Source organism: Mesoplodon mirus, assembly GCF_964341445.2.
Source record: "Mesoplodon mirus genome assembly, chromosome: 1".
NCBI lineage: Eukaryota > Metazoa > Chordata > Mammalia > Artiodactyla > Ziphiidae > Mesoplodon > Mesoplodon mirus.
In genome coordinates, this window is record NC_138976.1 from 2,097,783 (window position 1) to 2,118,925 (window position 21,143).

Sequence of the window (21,143 nt, forward strand, 5' to 3'; positions counted from 1 at the left end):
CCAAGCCCCGATCTTAGATTGACTAGTTCATTTGGGTAGAAGGAAGGTGCAGAGGTTTATTTATACCGATAACACCTTATCAGCCTAAAGACGCATCTCTTGAAGTGGCTTCACCTGTACAGGGACAGGGCTACATCCGCCAACCTTGTCACACACCAGGAGTCCGGCTCAGGAATTTCTTAAACCACAGGTACGAGGTGGCCGCGCAGAGTCCGTACCTTGGGTTGAAAGAAAGTGAGCCCTCTGGGGGCTGAAGGGAGGGAGGGGCGAGCAGGCGTGGCCGGAGCCCGGGCTCACCAGGTGATGATGTATTGCACGTGCTCGTTCCTCAGGGTGACTCTGGTCTGCCCTCCAATGGGTCCTCCAGGGACTGTGCTCTCTGCAGGGACGGCGGGCTGTGTCCTCACCGTGGCCTGTGCTACCAGCTGTTGGGCACCTAGTGGCCAATCAGCCCACCCCCTCGCGTTGCCCTCCTCTTAGCGCATGTCAAGCGCACTCCGGCTCCACCAACGCGCTGGGGCGGAAGGGACGGGGAGGTGTCCAGGGTCAAGAGGAAAGTAGGACAGGGCCTTCGGGGGCGGGCTGGTTACAACGTACCGAAGTCGGCATCTATGAAGATGGGCTCTGCGCCTGTGAGCCTGGCCATGGCCTCCAGGTCCCGGTAATACCAGTGGTTCCTCTCGGGATTATTCTCGGGAACAAAGGGCTTCCTGGTCTCTGACAGCCTCACCATCCCAACTAGGTCCACTTCTCCCTCAACCTGTCCGGGAAGGTGTGAGATGCTCTGTGGGGCCCTGCATGGAGCCTGGATTGGCTCCTACAGGGGGACGGGTTCACGCCCCTTACCTGGCCTTTGCGCCGCGTATCTGGATTCACTTTCTTCCTGGGCACAAACCCTCTATTTACCAGGATGGTGACACTAGAGTAGTGAAGAGCACGCCGTTTCAGGGGACGGTTTTTGAATAAAGGTGGTCACTAATGGTCATTCTGGCACCTCCCTCCTGGACGACAGCACGGGTAAGGGTTTAAGAGTTAGTAGAGCTAGTGGGGGGGGGGGGCTCCGACCCCGTGAGTCCTGTAGGTTCGTGGCCTCCGCGCCACCGCCACTGTCACCAGCAGCAGCAGCCTCTTCTTGCTTTGTGCTTCACCTGCTGCAAATGCAGCCAGTGACCAACACCGCCCCGCCGCCTCCAACTACTGCCTTACGTGTCTGCCCCCAATCTCCCATCCTAACCAGGGGAGTCCCCGAGCAGCAGCATCGGGTCCCATCCCAGACCTAAAACCAGAAAGCTGGGGGCCGGGGACAAGGGACCTGGGGTTTCATTTGTATGTTACCATTGGGAAGCTGCTCTGCTTACCAGTCTTGCAGAGCCCCCATCGTGTACATGTCATCTCCTTCCCCTGCCCATCTCCTCACTCACTATTTGACCCAGAGAGCCCCCGGGAAGCCTTCCTCAAGTCGACTCCCTCCCTGCAGCACTGGGGGTTCCTTTCTCTTGAGTTCCTCTGCCGGCCCCTCGGGCTGCACCCTAAGCGCTAAACGTGTGGGCCACTCATCGACGGTTTCTCCAAAGAGGCCTGTTTCATTCACCTCTCCTTCCTTCAGAGCTCAACAGGCAGGCATTGTTCAGTAATAAGTAAATTGGCTTAATGTCAGAACTACACATTTCAAACTCCCAAGGAGTCAAGCTTATCTGGGTTTCTTGGATTCCCCAGGGCTGGGGGCTGAGAAGGAAGGAGATGGGAAGGGCCGCATCTGCCAGGCTGGTCAGTTCCCCCGCGTCCCACTCACCCCAGGGCAGTGCAGCGGAAGGGAGTGACCACGTAGGCACCGCTCTCAGCCGCCGACGAGAGCCGGCCGGCCTCCCGGGCCTCCCGGGCCGGGTCCACCATGGTCCGCGGCATCATGTACAGCTCTTTAGAGTGGTCAAAGTGCCCCCTGACCTTCACTGGCCGGTACTCCAGGTTCTTCAGTTCCATCGGGCTACAAGGGAGGGGAAGAGCGGAGACCAAGCCCGGTTTGGCAGGAAGACGAACCCTCTCAAGGGTCTGCAAACCACGAAGCCCACTGTGGCCTAAGAAGCAATGTAGAAGGGGACACACCGCCACGGTGGGGTCTGTGTGATGCGCCCTCCAAAGGGGGAAGCTGATCCCTTTGATGCCGCATGGGAACGTGGATCTGTGCTGCCCAACAGTCCACGTTTTCAAGAAAGCTTAAAGCTGTGGCCTCCTGTGTGAACATGATAAAATACGTGGGCCAAAACCGTCATCTGCAAGCCAAATGTGACCCACTTGTTTGCTCCTTTGTCTGGAAAGCTTTGTGATTTTAGCTGGCACTCTTAGGACAGTGCCTTTTTTTTGGCTGTGCCACACAGCTTGTGGGATCTTAGTTCCCTGACCAGGGATGGAACCAGGGCCCCGTGCGGTGGAAGAGTGGGGTTCTAACCACTGGACCACCAGGGAATTCTTAGGACAGTGCTTTTAAATGAGGAGAGAAGGCAGTAGAATGCCTGCGCATTTTCTCACAGTACCATTCTCATGTCCAGACTTGACATGCGCATGCCCTCCCCTCCAGCTAAGAATTACTGCTGCAGAAGGCCATCAGCACTGTGGGGGGGATCCCTCAGCTACACCGGGCCTGGAAAAAGCACGAAACCCAGGTTCAAAGATCTTTCTATGTACGTATGTCAGGCAGCTTCACAAGGGCCGTCGGGTGTCAACAGGAAGCCTAGCAGGACCACTGATTTTGAGGGCTCCCATCAGGGTCAGGAAGGCAAGCAGCAGCCAGGCCCCACTGCTGACCTCAACTGAGCCCAGCCCCGGGTGGGCGGCCACACACACTCACTCTGTGGGCAGCGGGATGGGCTCGGCCATAACTCTAGACTCTAGTTCTGCGATCAGCTGTAGCTTCCACTTCCGGCGCTGGACCTATGGACACAGGGCATAAGCCCGAGCAGGGGGCAGCAGAGTCGAGGGCTCAGAGCCAGGAGCGCGAAAAGTCAGGCTTTACCTGCCATGTCCCCAGGCCAAAGGCAGTCACAGGTATGAGAAGCAGAAACCACTGGAGGAAGGAGTCGTCTTCCGTTTTTGTGGCAGTTGCTTCGGCTGAAGAGCTGCCACACCTGCTGGGCCTCCAGACCAACCCTAGTAGAAGTCACAACAGGGGCATGGGGCCGGAAGCCCTGGAACAAAGAACTGGAGCAGCCAATTCCTTGAAGCTGCCATGACTACCGGAGAGAACGTGATACAGGAAGACGGCCCAGGCCACCACGTGCAGGCGGGAGCCCACCAGCAGCACCTGCGTCCAGCCCAGCTCCTAACCCAGTGCCCAGCGCATGACACCCACTCAGTGGACATTCACCCACTGAATGAGATCCAGGGCTTAGTCCTGGCTCTGCCACCAACCATGACCCTGGGTAATTCATGGAACCACCTCACGCCTTTTGTGCAAGAATATGCTGAGATGTATCCTGTCATGAAGGTGCACGGGGACGGGCTACTGTGCTCTGCAGACAGAACGTGATACACTCAGGAGAGTGGTTTACACAACTCTCAGAACAGCTGTTCTTTTTCATCGTTCATAAATTTAAAGCTGGCAAAACGAACACACGAAGTACATTTAAGCTCTCAGAGGGTGAGTCCCATCAACGGAAAGCATTACGGGTCTTGAGGATGGTAAAAAAGCAGGCCTTGAGCTGGCTTGCAACGTGCCTTTACACCGTGCACAGCACTCTACAGACAAATACCCTTTGCTGTGCCTTGGAGGCAACATGCAAACGGTGGTGATTAGCTAGGCTTTCCTTTAGGAGCCCACACAGTTTCCGTCCTGGGTTGGCCCCGCATCAGCCCGAGGAGCCGTGGGGCGGTTATGGCCCGTCTCGGGCCGAGCGTGTCGGGCGGCAGCGCGGACCACAGCGCCCGCCAGAGCCCGCGCGCACCCAGGGCCCGACTCAGAGGCTCGGGCGGCAGTTCCAGGGCTTATCGAGACGCCACGCGCCCCGGCAAAGCGGAGGCACGGACGGACGGGGCGGCTTTCCCAGGTGCCGAGGGTACCCCTGGACGAGTCCTCACCTGGGCGCGAGATGACCCCAAGGACGCTCCTCCGGACGGCGCGGGCCGGGGCCTGCGGAGACGCGAGGGGCCGGCTGAGCTCGTCCAGTCCGGGCACGCGCCCCCAGCCCGGCCGCCCCGCTCCGCTCACCGATCCCGCGCCCGCCGCCCGCAGCAGCGACCCCAGCCCCGCCGCTCGCAGCCCCAGCCTCTGCGCCGCCGCCATCGCCCCGCCCCGGCGCGCGCTTCCGGGATCTGGAGGCGTCTGCTTCCGGGGCGCCTCCCGGCCCCGCCCCCGGCCCACGTGATTCGAGCGACGTTCGGCCTCCAGCTCCGCGCGCGCCGAGCCATGAGCGAGCCGCCGGCCGACGTACGCGCCTTCCTGCGGGAGCATCCGAGCCTGCGGCTGGAGCCCGGCGCCCGCAAGGTGGGCGGGGGGCACAGGACCCCACCCCTCGACGGGCCCCGGGACCCCCGACCGCCCGGACCCCCTGACCGCCCCGCCTTCCCGCCCGCAGGTGAGGTGCGCTCTGACGGGCCACGAGCTGCCCTGCCGCCTGCCGGAGCTCCAGGTCTACACCCGCGGCAAGAAGTACCGGCGGCTGGTCCGTGCCTCCCCGGCCTTCGACTACGCCGAGTTCGAGCCGCACATCGTGCCCAGCACCAAAAACCCGTACGTGGCCGGACCGGGCCGGGGCGGGCCCGGCTCTGCCGGGGAGGCCTAGGGTGGGACAGTTCCTAGTGCTGAGTCTGGCTGGAGCTGAGTAGACTCCAAAGCCCCTACCCCTCCCCGTTGGGTGAGCGCTCCTCAAAGACGCGGCCTGTTCTGCAGCGCCCACCCTCCCGTGAGATAGGAGACCTGAGATCCAGGTGGGCGTCCTGGAGCTGTGAGTCACCTGGGATCTCAAGTGAGGCCCGTCCCCCGTGCATGTTTGCTTTTTTGTAAACGTGAGGTCTGTCACCTGGGCCTGTCTGCTTCAAGAGGATTGGAGCGCTTGTGCTTTGTCACCTGAGGTTCTGAACGCGGTCGTTTCCCTATCTTTAGTTTAAAGGAGAGCTTTGATTTAGCTGAGAGCGCACGGTTGACAATAGTAGTCAAAACGAAGAGGGGAGTGGCAGACGCTCCCACTGTCCAGCACTTTGCCAGGCTTTCGCCGACGTGCCTCCCTCGTGCTGAAGCAGCGTCCGGCGAGGCTGGTGAGGCCTGTTTTCCAGGTAGACGGTGAGAGGCCACAGTCCACCTGGATGAGTGCTTCTCCAACCCGGCTGCGGACTGCAGTTGCTTGGGAGCTTTTAAGAATCCTGATGCCCAAGCCACGTGGTAGACCTCCCCTGTCAGTCTGTCTGGGGGAGGCCAGGGTGGAGAACCATGGGTCTGGATCTTTGCTTGTGAACTGTCCCCTTAGGCACCAGCTGTTCTGCAAACTCACCCTGCGGCACATCAACAAGTCCCCGGAGCACGTGCTGAGGCACACCCAGGGCCGGCGGTACCAGAGGGCGCTGCAGAAATGTAAGTAGCCGAGGCGGGACACGGGTGTCTGGGTGCTTGCCTGCCCTCCCCCAGGACCAGCGCCCCTAGAACGCAGAAGCAGCAGCCCGGGCATCCTTGGGTGGTACTTGGTGGATGCAGTGGGTCGGGTCCCAGCACAGTGAGGAGAGGGACGACGGTAGAGACGGTGCAGAGCCAGAGGCAGACTCCGAAGTGGTGCAGGTTACGTGCTGTGAAGAAGACAGTGCCAAGCGAGGCAGGTGGACCTGCCTTATGCAGGAGGTTCTCGAGGGTTTCTCTTTAGACTGAGACTTGAGGGACTGCGGGGGGCGGGGGGAGGTGGGGAGAGTGCTCCGCTTGGCTGGGGGGGTGTCTGGAGGACGGCCATTGTGCCACCAGGCACGGCAGGGTTAGAAAGGCGGGTGGGGACGAGACCACAGAGGGTCTCGGCAGCCGTGGAGTGGGCATGCCCTGGAAGGGTTAAAGCAGGGACTGGCCTGATGTGTTTGTGTCTCGGGATCACATGTTGCTGCCAGGGGAGAGGGGAGGGGAGGGGAGGGGCCACCCGGTTGCTGTGCAGTCACGCAGGTGAAGATGCCGGTGGCTGGGGTCACCAGGTGCTGGCAGGGCAGATGGAAGGATGTGGATAGAATCAGTGGACGGGGGCGGTGAGGGAGAGGGGGAAACCGGCTGTGCTTCCCAAGGTCCTGGTGTGACAACGGGGGCTGATGACGTCACGAGGGTGGGAGCGTGGAGTCTGAAGAACGGCTTTCTGGGGAAGAGCACAGGTTCCTTCGAACGTTACAAGTGGAGGTGGATCAGGGAGGGTGGCTGTTGCGAACACGGACCAGCCCTCAGATGATGCAGATCAGCGACAGACACGGCGTCTGCATCCCGTGGAGCCGGGTGACAGGGCCGGGCCTGAGCTCGGAGGAGCCCTGTGCGGTCGTGTCTGAGGCAGAGAGGAGTCTCAGGGACGAAGCGGTAGCCTCGTCAGACGGCCCCAAAGGGCAGGTGAGGACGAAGAGTGACCTGAGATCTGACGGAGGCAGCGGAGGTGGCGAGGTGGGGACAGAGCCAGGCCCGAGCGGCGGGCCCGGTGACAGGAGGGAAGGTGAGGAGGACGAGCCCGAAGGCCTTGCTCCCCAGTGAAGAGATGAGGCTGCGAGCGCGGCGCTGAGGGGCCTGGGGAGGCGGGACACGGGGCTCCTGGGCACCTTGCTTTCCCGCAGCCGCGCTCAGCTGCTCGGCGAGGGCAGGAAGGGGCTGCGTCTCCCCACGAGTAGGGAGCGGTTCCGACGCCGGGCCGAGGCGCTGAGACGGGCCGGGGAGGCGCCGGGGCCGCTCTGGCGGCAGAGCGCGTGGCGGGGGTGCCTGGCCACGCGTGCGCTCCGCTCTGCTGGTGACGGGGCTGCTGTGCGGCCGTGGAGGGGCCGGCAGAGGGGAAGCCGAGGATGGGGCCCCGCAGCTGGGCGGTGACGAGAGAGCCGGGGCCCAGCAGGGCTTGTCCACCCCGTGAGTGACGATGGCCGGAGTTGGGGAACGGTGAGAGCCGGTGGAGGGCGAGCTCCAACAGCCGGCTGCCCCGAGTCCTCGGTGCAGGAGGGGACGGTGTGGCTCCAGCGAGGCTTCTCCGTGGAGGCCTCGTCCCCGCCCTCTGCTCTGAGCCAAGGGTCGGCAAGGGCCAGGCACCAACTTCCACTGAGCCCCGCCATCCAGCGGGCGTCCTGGCCGCTGTGCCTGAAGGGACTTCAGTCTCGGGGGACAGGCTGGCCTGGCTTCCTGTGCCCGCTCAGCACCCTCCCAGCCGTGGTCGGCTGGAGCCAGAGAACAGATGCTCCAGGCGCGTCCTAGTCGGGGAGAAGAGGGAGGCCTTCACCACCCTCCTGCCCCGGGCCCACATCCCCACGCGCCCCCCTGCTCTCCCGGTAGGAACCCAGCTGATGGCGCTCGCCTTCCTCTGCCGATTTTACCTGCGGGGGGAGGGTCCTGGGGGCCCTGGCAGAGCTCAGCTCTTATCCTGGAGGGCGGTGGGGAGACGAGGCGGGAACCGGGCAGCGTGCGCATCTGTCTCCCAGACGAGGAGTGTCAGAAGCAGCGCGTGGAGTTCGTGCCCGCCTGCCGCCGGCACAGGAGTGGGAGGAGGGGACACCAGCAGGACAGTGGCGGGCCACCCTGCCCCAGAGGAGCCTTCTGGGAACCCGCGTCCAGCGATGACGGCGCCGCCCCAAGTGACAGTGACGACAGCATGACAGACCTGTACCCACGTAAGCTGAGACGCGCCCCCTCTCCCTCCCCATCCTCTGGATTCGGGTCTCGACCGTCCGCTCCGTTTCCGTCAGCCGTGAGCAGCTCCCTCCCGCTGTGTGTCCTCTGGCCCTGGGCTCGGCTGACCCCCGGCACAGGTGGTGAACTCGACCGAAAACAGCCCAAACCTGTACTCCTTCCAGCCGAGCTGTTCACCAAAAAGGACCTGGGAGGGACCGAGCACGGGGACAGCACTGACGACTTTCTGACAGGGGACGAGGATGAGAAGCCAAGACGCCGCAGAGAGATGGGCCCTGGAGACAGCGAGGCCGTGGGCGTGGGCCGGGAGCGGGTCCTCAAGCGCGGGAAGGTGGGGTGCCACCCCCAGGGCTGCCCACGTGGCAGCGGCTTCTTCTAGCCATGGTTTCAGCTTCTTCAAAAAAAAACCCTTTCTTACAACCGAAATCTCAAGCTAAGGATACATAAGATAAGCGCCGAGGCTGCTCTAATGGGGGGGGGGGGGGCTGCTTCCTGGTTTGCTGCCCAAGAGTTTCCACTAAAGCCTCTTCCTCTCTGCGGGCCGGGATTGGGGGGGCCGGGCTTACAGCACCCCTGTGTCAGATCAGAACGCCTCCACTGATCAGAATTCTCTGTTTGTGCCGCAGAAGCAGTCCGGCTCGTTGAAAAAGAAGTCCAAGAGTCATCACCGCAAACCTAAGAGCTTCAGCTCTTTCAAACAGTCAGGTTAATGGAAAGTTGCTGGAGAAAACCCATCCTGAGAGCCTCTCGAGAAGCCTCCCGGCGTCCGCCCCATGTTCCTCTTCGAGGTGCCCGCCGCGTCCTCCCAACCGGTGGGGTGTCCATCCACTCCTCGTTTGCTGCCCCAGAAGGCCGGGCCGGGGGGTCTGACCCGCGGATGTCAGGGTCTCACCCTCACCCCCAGGAAGCAGCAGGGACCCCGGAGGGGGCACCCGAGGAGAGCCCTGGCCAGTCCCCACCTGGCTGGACGACACCAGAGGATCACACTGCATACAACAAATGCCACTATTTATTTTGACGTGTCTCCAAAAATCAAAATGTTTTCAAACAGAACTAAGATATAAAATACAGCATAAAATGAGATTCATAACTGTCTCCCCCATAAAGCAAAAAATTTTTCAGAAATCGTTGCGCCAATACCAATTGGTAGATCCTGTTTTCCTCTTCTGCCCGAGTAGGCATCGACCCCCCCAGGCCGAGCACTAGCCCACGCAGGGACAGGGGAGGCGGGACTGGTGGCCACGACGCCACCTGGCCACCAGGGTCAATCTCAGTTTTTACAAACCAGGAAGGTCTTCCTAGCAGGGGGCCGAAGACGACCCGTACCCTGACAAAAACAGTGTCACGGAGCAACTGCGACCTGGCCAAGAGCGCCATTCACCAGGGCCAACGTGCTGGGGTAACAGCGGGGTGTGGATCAAGACGCCACCCTGCCCAGGTTGCAACACTGAGTCAGGACACCCCTTTGGTGTGGGAGCATCCCACTGACAGAAGTAGAAAAGCCCTCTGAACTTATAAATACTCAGGGAGTAGGGCCACTGGGGGAGGGATTGGGAGCGTCTTGGGTTGAGCCTCTGCAGTGGCGGGGACACAGGTGGGTGCTGGGAAGGTGCTAAGCGCACTAGTGGGTGAGAGCCGGCCTCCCCGCTGCCCTGGGAAGCTGACCAGGGGCTTCGCTGGGGCGGGGTGGGGTTGCTCCCCACCTCACCCTGGCTCTGGCCTGGAAGGTAGACGTGGATCTGGGTTCAGGACTGGCCCCAGCAGCCCTGGGGAGGCCCTCAGGCTTGCACCCCTAGCTGAGCAAACCGGAGAAGGTGAGATCGGCTCCAAGGCAAGCCTTGCGAGAGGCCTCCAAGGAGGGCCTCGTTGAGTTCGGCCAGCCTCACCATGTTGGTGTGACCCTGACTCCCCGTGGGAGGCACAGAGGCATCGCTAGGAGGTGGACGAGCGGAGAACAGCAAGAAGCACTCACAGCCCCAGGAAGAGAGAAACAGTATAAGGCAATGTTAGGAAACTTGAAATACAGGCTCGAGATCCAATCGGTAAGGCATCACAAATCGTAAAAAGTAATTTGGGCTCCATTCAGCATAGCAAATAGACAATCTGAGCAAGCCGCAGCCTCGTGAAAATGGGGGGGCGGTGGCCGCACGGCCTGGGGAGCCCCGCGGGGGAGATGAGCGGGCAGTGCTGGCCCGGCTCTGGCTGTGGCCCTGGGGCAGCTCAGCGTGAGGTAACTGGTCTGAGTGCCCTGCTCCAGCCGGGCCCTGCAGTGGCAGCTGCCCCCCACCGAGCTGGGCACACAAGGGGGCGGGTCCCTGCGGGCTCCGGGCAGCCTCCCTGTGGGCCACTGTCCGCACCTTGAGTCACTACCGCTCCCAGGGCGTCGCCCCATAAAAACTGCACCAATCCAAGTCAAGCCCCTGATGAACGCCTTTCACTGTAGACGGCAGCCTTGGCTGCCTCTAACGCTGCCTTATGCTTTGGGTCTGGGGTTTCTCTATATGCTCTCGCTGTCCCTATGAAGTATCACAACGCAGGGCAGAAACAACGGAGAAGGCACTGGTGCGAGTTTGAACCAGTGTGTTGATGTTGGGCTGGGCCACCCCAAATCATCGAGTAGTTTTAGCTAAAAACGTAAACTTTAAAAAAAATAAGAGGGAGACTGCTTTGAATGATACACAAATGTATCTGCTCACAGTACAGCTTGAAGGTCCCCCACCCCAAAAAAGAAACCAAAAAACAGGACTGAGAGGCCACAGCCAAGCAAGCTGCTCACTCCAAGAAGCCGCGGCCTGCCTTGGGGAGGGAGGCGCTGACCACGGGCCGGCCAGCTCTGCATGGTCAGATACCAGGTTGAGGGTCCAGAGCAGATTTAGCCATCAATTATCAGGTGTCCGCAAGTAAAGTTCTCAAAACATCTGTGCCTTTACCAAGGGAGGGGAGGGAAGAGGATACAGAAATGCTGGCAGTTATGTCGAATCCACCCTGAACCAGTCCTCGACAGCCACGGGTCCCAGCCAGGCGGGGAGGGGTCTGTTACCACTCTTTCTTCTTCTCGTCCATGGACACGCCCCCGGGGCCCAGGGCCACCACCAGGAGCAAGCCTCCGATCACCGACATGGTCTGGAAAAAGTCGTACTTGAGGAAGTCGTGCATGGGCTTGTAGACGGGAATGGTCCAGAAGGCGTTGAAATACACGTTGATGGCAAAGAGCCACACGACGAGAGTCAAGGCGGCCAGCTTGGTTTTAAAGCCGACGGCCACCAGAATCATCAGAGCCGTGCCCACGATGTTCTGGAGGATCTGCACAGGTTGGAAGGTAAGCAATGGAAATAAACAGGCAGCTTCCAGCTGCCCGTGCCACTGCAGCCTGTGGGCCAGGCTGGAGTGACTCAGGGCGTGCCGAGAGCCGGCATGACAAGCAGGGAAGAAAATCATGTCTCCTGCGATGGGGGCAGCAGCGCAAGCAACACTTTGAATTGAGAAAGGTCTGGGGAAGGGTAGGAGGTCTCCGATGAACAGGCTGGGATTTACCGGGACCTGCTCCAGTTGGAGCCCGGTGGACCTGTCAGTCACAACCACAGTCCCCGGCGCTGCTTAGAACCAAACGCTCCCCCCTCCCCAGCACCAGGAGCCCCTCCTGGGGACCCCGCCCGGCCAGGGCCCCCCAGCTCTGTAAGCTACTGGGAGACAAGGACAAAGCCTTCGACTCTGCAGCCCCAACAAAAAGGACACGATAAAGGCAGGAGTGTGAGGAAGGAAAGAGAAACAGGAGCCTGTGCCAGGAGCCTTCACTGAGAGCCTGGACGGACCCTTCAGCGAGGTCAGGGAGATCCGGGCCTTAATTTGCTGGAAAGGCAGCTTCTTGGTGCACAAGAGCTTGACAGCGTTCTGTTTCCTTTAACAGGATCATCCCAACGGCCCCTCAGCTATGCTTAGTGCACAAGCCGGGCAGAGAGGGGGCAGCGCCCCTTCTAGAAGGACAGGGACCCGACCAGGAACACTTACCGAGAAGAAGCTGGCGTCAAAGTGAAGGAGGGTCATGAACATCAGGACCAGCAGGACGCGGCCTCCAAGCTGCATGTACTGTTTGGGGGAGCTCTCGCGCACGGTGGGCACGCCCGCGAACATGCTCTTCCCTTCGGAACGGGACTCCGCCAGGAGAAGCAACAAGCCTCCTCCCAGGGCCAGGTTCCTGAGGAACGGACACGCCACGCTAGTCGCTCAGGCTCATCAGGCTCTGTGAGCGCCCGGCGGACCAGATCGGGAGACCCCGGCAGGAGCAGGGACTCCGGTGACACCCACGGACGGGGAAGCCCCACACGACCGGAGACATGGATGCATCCGCGCCACCCTCAGGATGGCCTGGCCTGGGCACTCCTGCTGACCAGCTGGGTCCCTGGGAGCCAGTGCTTCACTTGGACCCTCATCGCCCTCATGAGATACGGGGTCGGGAGGGATGACCTCGTTCTCACCTCTGTTCTGGGGGCTCTGGGTAGGGAAGGAAAAGGCTTCACCGACGTCCGCTACAGATTCTGAGAAGCATGGTTTGGACCCAAAGAAACTTACTTCAACCAACAGTTACTGAGTTTAGAAACATGAGGAAAGTGCACTAAGTCACCAACCAGAAGGCACCTACCTCATCAGAAACTTCAAGTCCCATAAAATGCTGTAGGCAATCGTCTAAGGAGAACAGAGAAGAGAGAGAAACTTGAGTCTCAGCATTTTCAGACAGATCTGTATTTCTACAGAATTAACAGCATCAGACATTTCTTCCAGTATAGGTGAGAATCTAAATACAAGAGGCACAAAACCCTTTCAGGACACCGACAGCCCCGAGCTTGGCGTCTCTCAGGGTGCAGTGGTGGCCCCGGATCTAACAAGCCCCTGCTTCCTCAGAGCGGGGCCCAGGACGTTCTGGAGAACATGGCAGCTCCGAGACACTGGTCTGGAGTAGATGCGTGTGACACATCTCACGTGAGTAGCTTCTTCTTTATGAAGTAAGATGCTAACAAGACAGTGTCCTGGCTGCAGCCGACCCCGTTGACTTGTCCCCTTGTCACAGGGAACTCAGGAAAGTGGCAAAAGGTGGATGCCCGGAGTTCGGCCCCTTCCCAGGGTGCTCGGCTGTCCGGCTCTCCTGAGTTTCCACGGCTTGCATGGAGGAAAATCCAGCAATTTCTCAGACGAGAAAAGGAGCTCCAGGCAGACACACAGAGGGCTGAGAGGGGAGTGAGCCTGAGTCCTCACAAATGCCTTTTTGCCAGAAGCTCTGCTCTAACCAGAGCGAGAATGAGACCCCAGCCACGTGCCGTTTACCTGCAGCGCGATGATGCCAAAGAGCCCGAAGCAGGCGTACTGCACGAGGTTCCTGCTCAGCACCAGGATGCAGCCGGCTGGAAGGGAGAAGGGCGAGGGTCAGGGGGCTGTGGCCACCTCACCTGGCCCCCTGGCGCAGCGGCAGCCCAACCGCCCGCCCTCAAACAAAAAGCATCTTCTGGGAGGATTCATGGTAGGCACGGGCCACACACACGTGTCCACTGGCCTTTACTCATCAAAAACACTGGTCCGGAAAGTGGGCCCCTTGCTTACAGAGTCACTGTCCATCAGAAAGAAGCTCAACAGTGGAGCTTCAGGACAGGCTGGCAAGTGCAAGTCCCGTCCTTGCCCCCTAATGTGTGAGAGAGGGAGCGCTGCCGCCGGAAGACGGCCAGCAGGGGCGGAAGGCAGACCCGAGGCCGACGCAGCTGCACTGGTGTCTGATGATCCCCCTTCTCTGTTTACCTGTTGATCCTTTCCAGACACCCTGGGTTGGGGTGCCTCAGCTCCTCGCTGGCCCACCCAGGTGCCCCCATCTCCAGCACCTCCTGCTCTGGGCACTGATCACAGGGCCTCAAAGCAACGCAGCCAGGACCAAACACAGAGCACCCCACCCCGCGCGCCGGCAGGCCCAGCTGCCAGGCCCAGGCTGCCGGCCTGGCGCGAGGAGCTGCGGATGCACAGGCCCCTGAGTGCCGGCGCCACTCACTCAGCTGTCCGAGCAGGTTGAGGAACACGAAGGAGGACGCCAGCAGGTAGCCGCAGCTCCAGGTGGTGTCGATGTAGTCCCGCTGCTCGCTCCACTGGAACCACATGCGGATGCCGTCCTCCAGGAAGGTGCTGATCAGGCAGAGGCGCGCCACGTGTGGCAGGTACTGCTTGGTGACTCGCAGGAACTGCGGGGCCGCGGAAAGCTGAGGGTCAGGGGCCCGGCGCCCGCTCCCAGCACCGCCCGGCGTGTCCCGGCGCGGGACCACCCAGGCCTCCGTCCCGGAGACGAAGGAGCCCGAAGGTGATGCCCTGGGCCCGTCCCCGACCTCCTCCGCCATCTCAGCTGATGTGTGTGTGGCAACTACAGTCGTCACGCGTGGGCCTGCCACAGGACACAGGGTGTGGGCCAGGCAGGCTCGCCCAGCGACAGACTGAACCGGCCCTCGGAGGTGACCCGTCGAGGGTGTCTCCGCTGCGGCACCACTGCCTCCGCGCCAGCTCGCTCTCCGTCGTGGGGTGTCCGGCGCCGAGGGCTGCGAGCAGCCTCCCTGCCCTCTCTGCCCACTAGCTGCCGTGAGTGACCCCGCTCCGACCGCGACAGCCCGACACCTCCAGACACAGCCGCCTGCCCCCTGCCAGCCGCGCCACTTACGGTGGGTGATTAGGACACAAACAGGCAAGGCGAGACTGAGGTACAAATGTCATTCGGTGAACCGCACGCACTTTCTCTTACCAAGCATTCGAAGCTGAGGTACAAAGGGAAAGAAATCCTATGACACACGATAACACAGCAGGAACTCGGGAGAAAGATCGGGGACCCACCCACATGAGTGACATGTCAGGAGCCAGAGTCTAAAGGGCATCGCTGAGTCTGACTCCTCAAAGGGACAGTTGGATGAATGTCACAGCCCCTCTTAGGCCGATTAAACCTGTCGGCGGAATAAACAAAGGTGTATATTAGAGCGTTTCTTCGTTTTTGGTGTTTTGAAGAGCTGCTTACAAGTCCTAGGAAGCGCTAAAGCTGTCCAACGGGGTTAACGAGCCTCGGGCTGCTTAGCCCAGCCTTTAGTTCACAGCTCTGGCTCGGTCGGCACAGAGAAGCCTCTCCTCCTCCAGGGATCTGGGCCACAGCAGCCTGGCCTGGCTGGCATGGGAGTGGAGGAGAGAGAGGTGACAAGCCAGGTGTCCACTCTCTTCCAGTCCTGGAGCTTGAGCCCCGAGGGGTCGCGTCTGCTCAGCCCGACCCCCCACGGAAGCGGTGCCACAGCCACAGTGAGGGAGAGACAGACGCGCAGACAGTCAAGCACGCAGATGCGGGCACAGAAGCACGGGCGGAGACTGGGGCTCAGGGTTCTCATCCTGGCTCTGATACCCACCAGCCAGCACACTGTGGACTGTGGACTGAGTTACTTTGGGGGGAGGACAGCTGGGTCCATGGTGGCGAAGATTCTTTCCAACTTTAATGAGCAGAGGAGAAAAGGAAAGGGAAAGGACCCTGTTTAAAAAAAAAAAAATGAGGTCCCAGATACTCCTATATGAATTCTGGGGTCCACGCAGAGAAGAAACACATCAGATCAGGGGCTGTGGGGACAGCTGACACCACAGGCCCTCCCGTTTCTGCCTCACGGCCCGAATGATTTCGAAATGCCCAGCGACGGTGTAATCACCCAGCCCATCGAGAGACAAAGAGCACCCCCTCAGCTCTGATGCCCTGGCCCTCGTGTCAAGGCCCAGCCCAGAAGCCCGGGCGACAACACAGGCCTCAGCTCGATGTGGAAACCGGGGAGAAGCCACGGCGAGGCCGGCAGAGCCCCACCGGACGGCCGTGCAGACTCGGACTCCCGGGCAGAGCCCAACTCGCCTCCGTGCGGCCCTGTGCCCCTGGGGGAGCGCGCCCACTGCGCCACAGCCCACGAGACGGGACGGAGGCAGTGTTTAAAGCCTCCGTGACGCGTCTTAATTTGAGTGTCTGGGTCGAGAGGATTAAAGAGCGGCCCAGAGAAGGTTCCCTTCAGACGTGTAATTCACTCCTCCCTCCGCGTGCAGACACACCAAGGAGACAGACGTCTCTCTGCTTTGGGAAAGCACGGCAGAAGTTCAGGCATCTGTGCTCTGAGCTAAGCACGAATCTGATTTTCAAAGTCATACGTGGCCTAGGTTTAGGGCTGACGATTTAGTAAGTCAGGCCGATCCGGAGCCTCTCTTAACCAGCCACCCGCTAACGAGCACCTGTTTGCACTGAACAGGAAAGAAAAAAACTAGGTGTGACATAACATGAGACCAGACCCAATTTTAATCTTATTGCCTACACACATCTTGGTCTCAACGTGTGGCCCCTGAACCCACATCACGCTGCTTTAGACAGTGTCCCCTCGGCACAGCAGAAGAGCCCCCGAAGCAGGCACCCAGAAGCCACCTGGCCGGTGCGTGTGCCAAGCTGGCCTCCCGCTCACACAAAGGGCCCGAAGGCTGGGGGCTGCCTGCTGCCCGCGCACCCACGGGCCGGTCACCCATTCTCTCCACTGGGGTAGCTACACCTGACCTGGGACATAACTCTGGGAATACGGCGATCATGTCCCACAAAGCACGGGAAAACCTACTTTCTCTTAGTATTCAGGACAAAAGGGACCCGAGGACAGCGGCCTGCAAGTCTTGTTTCATGGGAACTTGGAGGCGGAGGAACGAGGCAGTCAGACTTCCTCCATCACCGAGGACGGGGACTGCCCTTCTCAAGGGCCAGCTCAAGCCTGCACATCCCAGAAGATTAGAACCAGCGGCCAGGTGACTTCCCGCACATCAGGCTGAGTCAGGGCCGGTTCTGGAGCTCAGTGACTCACACGTGTGCGTCCGCCGAGACCCCCGGACCCCCAGTAAGTCTCCCTGAGCAGCGCTCTGTAGGGCCACGCAGCACCTCGAGGAGGAGATGTCAGCCGGCCCTGAGCTGGGGAGACGGCCTGGCTTTCTTTACTAAACACCCACGTGGGACAAAGCGCCTACCAATAGGAAGGCGACTCCAGGCTGCACCTGACCTTCCGGGAGAAGCCTCACCAACCACAGCCCCCGCCCGCACGCCTCCACCCCACTGCCCAGAAGAGGCGGGGTGGCTTTCCTGAACCTCCTGTCTCAGATGGGCGAGCGAGGACGAGTGAGTCAGCTGGCTCCTCTCTGCCCTCTCCCCACTCCTGTTTGGCATAAGGCAGGAAGCCCTTGCTGGGGAGGGGGTGATAGAGCAAAGGAACAAGAGGAAAACACTCCGAAGCCACCCACCACTGTCACCAGAACCCTACCACACTGATGGTCATCCACGTACTGTTAATCCAGAGCCCTGAGACCGGGGGGCTATGTGTGCCCGGTTCAGTGTCCTGCCAAGGCCATCCTAGCTCTCCAGCAATTGACCAGAGGCCAAGGGGAGCTCCTGGGGGTGCGAGCTTCCAGGACTGGCTCTGTCCTGCCAGAAGACAGGTAAAAAATACCAAAGGCCAGGGACCTCCCTGGTGGCGCAATGGTTAAGAATCCGCCTGCCAATGCAGGGGACACAGCTTCCATCCCTGGTCCAGGAGGATCCCACATGCCGCAGAAACACCGAGCCCGTGCGCCCCAACTACTGAGCCTGTGCTCTAGAGCCCGCGAGCCACAACTACTGAAGCCCGCGCACCTAGAGCCCGTGCTCCACAACAAGAGAAGCCACTGCACTGCAATGAGAAGCCCGCGCACCGCAACGAAGAGTAGCCCCTCCCTGCTCGCTGCAACTAGAGAAAGCCCACGCGCAGCAACAAAGACCCAATGCAGCCGAAAATAAGTAAGTAAATAAATAAATTTATTTAAAAAAAATACCAAAGGCCACACTGGAGAGCAAGGCCTCATGCAGCTTATCTGTCACCTTGGTGATGAACCACCAGGCAGAACCCATTAAGTGCTAATACTCCTACTTACTGGTGCAAATGTGCTTGCAAGTTACAGTCTGCAGACTGGCAGCGAGCTCCAGCTGCAGGGCACGTGCATAATTTTGGTTTGCCGAGTTCATTAGCCTCTGGCTCCTTCAGACCAGTCTCAGATGGCTTCCGAATGCCCAGCTCCCGCAGAAAGCACTCTCAGCACTTCTCCAGCAGGAGGACACTGTCCCTGGCCACCCAGGGCAAGGAGCTTGATGCCAAAGAGGCAGCTCGGGCAGAGCCTGCCAGTGGGAAGTAACCAGACCGCTCACCCTGCGCTCGCGCCTCTGCAGACCTGAAGGGAAGGTCGCAGGACGGCCAAGCCACGCGTGGACTCAACATACTGACCCACCACGTGCTGCACAAGACCACACAGACCTCCCTCTCCGCACCTAAAGATGGAAACGCTATGGCCAAGCTCCGGGATCCAGGGGCGGCAGAAGTAGTATATACGGAGGACCTGGCCCAGTGCGGGTGCATCGAAGGTTCGGGATTATTGTCATAACTCTCAGAGGACACTCGGCCCTTCTGAGGTCCTGTTCACGGCAGCCCAGACTTTCTGGCCAAATCCTGTCACTTCATTTTTGCTTTTGTTTTCTGAAGACAAGGTTAGAAAAGACAGATACGTCCTATTATGTGATCAGTGACTTTGATGACACTTCCCCAGTCCCTTCAAATTAGATCATTTTCATCTTAACAGCCGGACTCACAGCACCTTTATCGTTTCAGTACTATGTGGGTAAATGTAAAAACAACAGCGCCGCCCATAGGAAGCCATTGCTTAGGCTCTGCACCCCACTATCCGTCCGTATCCTCCTCTCGCACCAAGCCTGCCGCCAGAAGAGGCTCCTAACTTTGCTTGTGACGGCGCGCTGAGCCCCGCCCTCCTGAGTCCCGCACAGAGGGCCACAGAGGGGTCCGCTGACAGCTGTCACCATCAAGGTGGGCTCTGGTGCTGAAAAACGGACAGCAGGAGCCTGCGCTGCCTGACAGACGCAGCCTCGGTCCACGCTGTTTCTCCGTTTTTTAGGCAGCGTGCCCTCTTATGGTGCTAGTGCTTTGTGCGTTTCCCTTCATTTGTACCAGGAGAGGAACACCAGGCTTTAGAAGCACGTCGGGTGTGGTACTAGCCTCGAGGTCAGAGACTGGGTTTCTCCCAAAGCCATGGCCCCAGGCCAGTCCAGGAGCCTCAGCAGGCCTGGCCTCCCTTCCCATAGTAAACTGGTGCAGGCCAACCCTGTGTGCCCCTCAAGGGCCGTTTTGGTTCCAAGATTCTGCTTCTTTCATTGAAGGCAAACAAAATGGAGAAAAAGAAGGATTACGTAAAAAGGGTCTGGTGGGGTGTTTTTGTTTTTGTTTTTGTTTTGGCAGCAGGAGGGTTTATCATTTGACAGTTGGCAGCAACTTGACTGGAGACATTTTATCTAGATTCGGTTATGAAATTCACTTGCAAAACCAGGGTTTTTCCAGACTGCAGAGTGCGTGTACGAGGCTCTCATGACTCCCTTGGCTAAAAGGAGCCATCTCCTTAGGTAGTTGCTACTTGGGGAAACAAAACTGGGTCACTAAGGTTACGGCAATGAAAACCCACAAACTAAGCAAGCCTACTTGGTTCCTGAGAGCTTTCGACATGAATTGTTTTTGAGAGGGATACAATTTTTGGATTGTGTCTGTAAACACAAAATCATGACCTTAGGAAAAACTGTTTCTTCAAGTTGCTATGTTTTATCCCCAAAATGGTTTTTAAAATATCAGCTCACAGGAAAGTAGCGCATAGGAGAACCCGACTGGGAGACCACACAAGAGAGGTATCATCCCTCAAGGGAAACAACAGGAAATCTTGTTCACCGATAACTGATCAGAAAGCGCACACACACACACACCCCTCCCTTCCAAGCCCAGCCTCAGAGTGTGATGAATACCACCCCCATAAAAATAAAAAATTTAACCTCACTACTCTTAACTCTGGCAAAGCCACACACACATTAAGTGAACCAAAGAAAGAATGACAGTTGGGCCAGACGTGGATCTTCCTGCAGAGATGGGGCTGTTCGTCTGCAGACATAACGGGATACTTTTAGAAGTAAAAGGTACACGACTGAATAATCACCACCATGTTCTCTGGACCAAGCCTGGTAGAAAGAGAGGGTGGAAGCTGTGTCCTTTCCCCTTTCCAGGATCTGGTTCTGTCCATCTAGTTTTTGAACACCTTTAATGGTGACTCCAAGGCCTGTTTCAAGGGCTTTCCTGTAGCTCGGAGGGCCACCTGTACACCCCTGGAAGGGGATAATCAGGAAGGTAGGCTTCCCCTCCTCCCAGGTTTGTGTACAGACAGATAGATATCCATTCATTTCAGTCTCAGGGCAGAGTCCAAACAGGGAAGGAAAACGCAGGGAAGGGTCAAAGGGACCCCAGGAACCCAACACATCTGTGGCTTTCTGCAGTGGGGTGCATACCAGGGCGCCCCCTTTCCTCTGGGAGGACCCCAGGCCTCCAGCCTGACCAACCCCCGTTCAGGATCAGCTCCCCAGCCCGCCCCCGAAGAGCGCCCAGTAAAAGGAAAAGCGTGCAGGGACCACCCAACAGTGTAGAATGCAGAGGACGCGCCCCACGCACCCCGGGGCCTCGGGCCCCTTCTCAGGAGCCGGGGAGGCAGCCGCTGACGCCCCTCGGCTTCTAGGAGGGCCCGGGCCGGGCTGGGGAGGACGGGCCCACCGAGCTGGGCGCCGAAGCAGGGGCCCGGGAACACACCCAGAGCCCGGGTTGGGGGGCGGCGCAAGAGCAGGCTGGGCCCGAGGCCGGGTTTGGGGGTGCCCCCGGCCGGGACGGGCGGCGAGCCCAGGAGGGAGGGCCCTGGTTGGGGGAGGGGGCGCGATCCCTCGGGTGGGATCGGGAGTGAGGGCACGGTCCAGGCCTCGGGGCGGCCCTGCGGGCTGGGGGCCGGCTCTGGGGGCGGCCTCGGTCTCGGGGCCGGGCCCAGGGGCTGCAGGCGGGCCGGGCGGGGGCCCCGGGAGGAATCCAGGAGAGGGGGCCGAGGGGGGCCGGGGGAGGAGGCTCCGCGCGGGAGGCCCGGGGGAGGGGCCGGCCGAGCCCGCAGGCCGCACCTGGTCTGCGAAGTCCTCGGCCGTGCCCATCAGGTCGTTCTGGCCCATGGCGGCGGCGGCGGGAGGCTCGGCTAGCTCGCTCGCTCGCTCCCTCGGCGCTCGGCCCGTCGGCGCCCGCGCCCGCTGCGGCCTCCACAGGAAGTGCCGGCGGCCGGCCTCGCTTCTCGTACGCGGCTCCAGCGGCTGCCACGTAGGCCAAGCCTTAAAGGGGCCGCGCCGCGGGGCCCGCCCCGGCCGCGCCTTAAAGAGGCA

The 21,143-nt window shown here is 60.1% G+C and overlaps 3 protein-coding genes across 5 annotated transcripts; 1 reads left to right on the plus strand and 2 right to left on the minus strand.

Moving 5' to 3' along the window:
- Positions 1–51: 51 nt before the first annotated feature.
- Positions 52–4,444, minus strand: SURF1 (SURF1 cytochrome c oxidase assembly factor; the record flags this gene model as incomplete). Of its 2 annotated transcripts, XM_082622643.1 has the most annotated exons (9): positions 52–218; positions 298–379; positions 598–760; positions 847–919; positions 1,793–1,984; positions 2,846–2,928; positions 3,011–3,144; positions 4,072–4,123; positions 4,202–4,444. In XM_082622643.1, 9 exons carry the CDS (start codon positions 4,442–4,444, stop codon positions 149–151), a joined length of 1,092 nt encoding a protein of 363 aa, XP_082478769.1. In that variant the 3' UTR covers positions 52–148. The 2 variants fall into 2 exon arrangements, with proteins under 2 accessions (XP_082478769.1, XP_082478768.1); XM_082622642.1 differs by having other exon boundaries at positions 4,072–4,444.
- Positions 4,386–8,666, plus strand: SURF2 (surfeit 2). Of its 2 annotated transcripts, XM_082622666.1 has the most exons (6): positions 4,386–4,477; positions 4,569–4,723; positions 5,457–5,560; positions 7,618–7,806; positions 7,990–8,156; positions 8,452–8,666. In XM_082622666.1, exons 1-6 carry the CDS (start codon positions 4,400–4,402, stop codon positions 8,533–8,535), a joined length of 777 nt encoding a protein of 258 aa, XP_082478792.1. In that variant the 5' UTR covers positions 4,386–4,399; the 3' UTR covers positions 8,536–8,666. The 2 variants fall into 2 exon arrangements, with proteins under 2 accessions (XP_082478792.1, XP_082478793.1); XM_082622667.1 differs by lacking the exon at positions 7,618–7,806.
- Positions 8,667–8,816: 150 nt separating this feature from the next.
- Positions 8,817–21,075, minus strand: SURF4 (surfeit 4). Its single transcript, XM_082622658.1, has 6 exons — positions 20,892–21,075; positions 13,854–14,040; positions 13,145–13,221; positions 12,465–12,508; positions 11,834–12,020; positions 8,817–11,128 (listed from the first exon to the last, which is right to left on the minus strand). Exons 1-6 carry the CDS (start codon positions 20,937–20,939, stop codon positions 10,862–10,864), a joined length of 810 nt encoding a protein of 269 aa, XP_082478784.1. The 5' UTR covers positions 20,940–21,075; the 3' UTR covers positions 8,817–10,861.
- Positions 21,076–21,143: the final 68 nt, after the last annotated feature.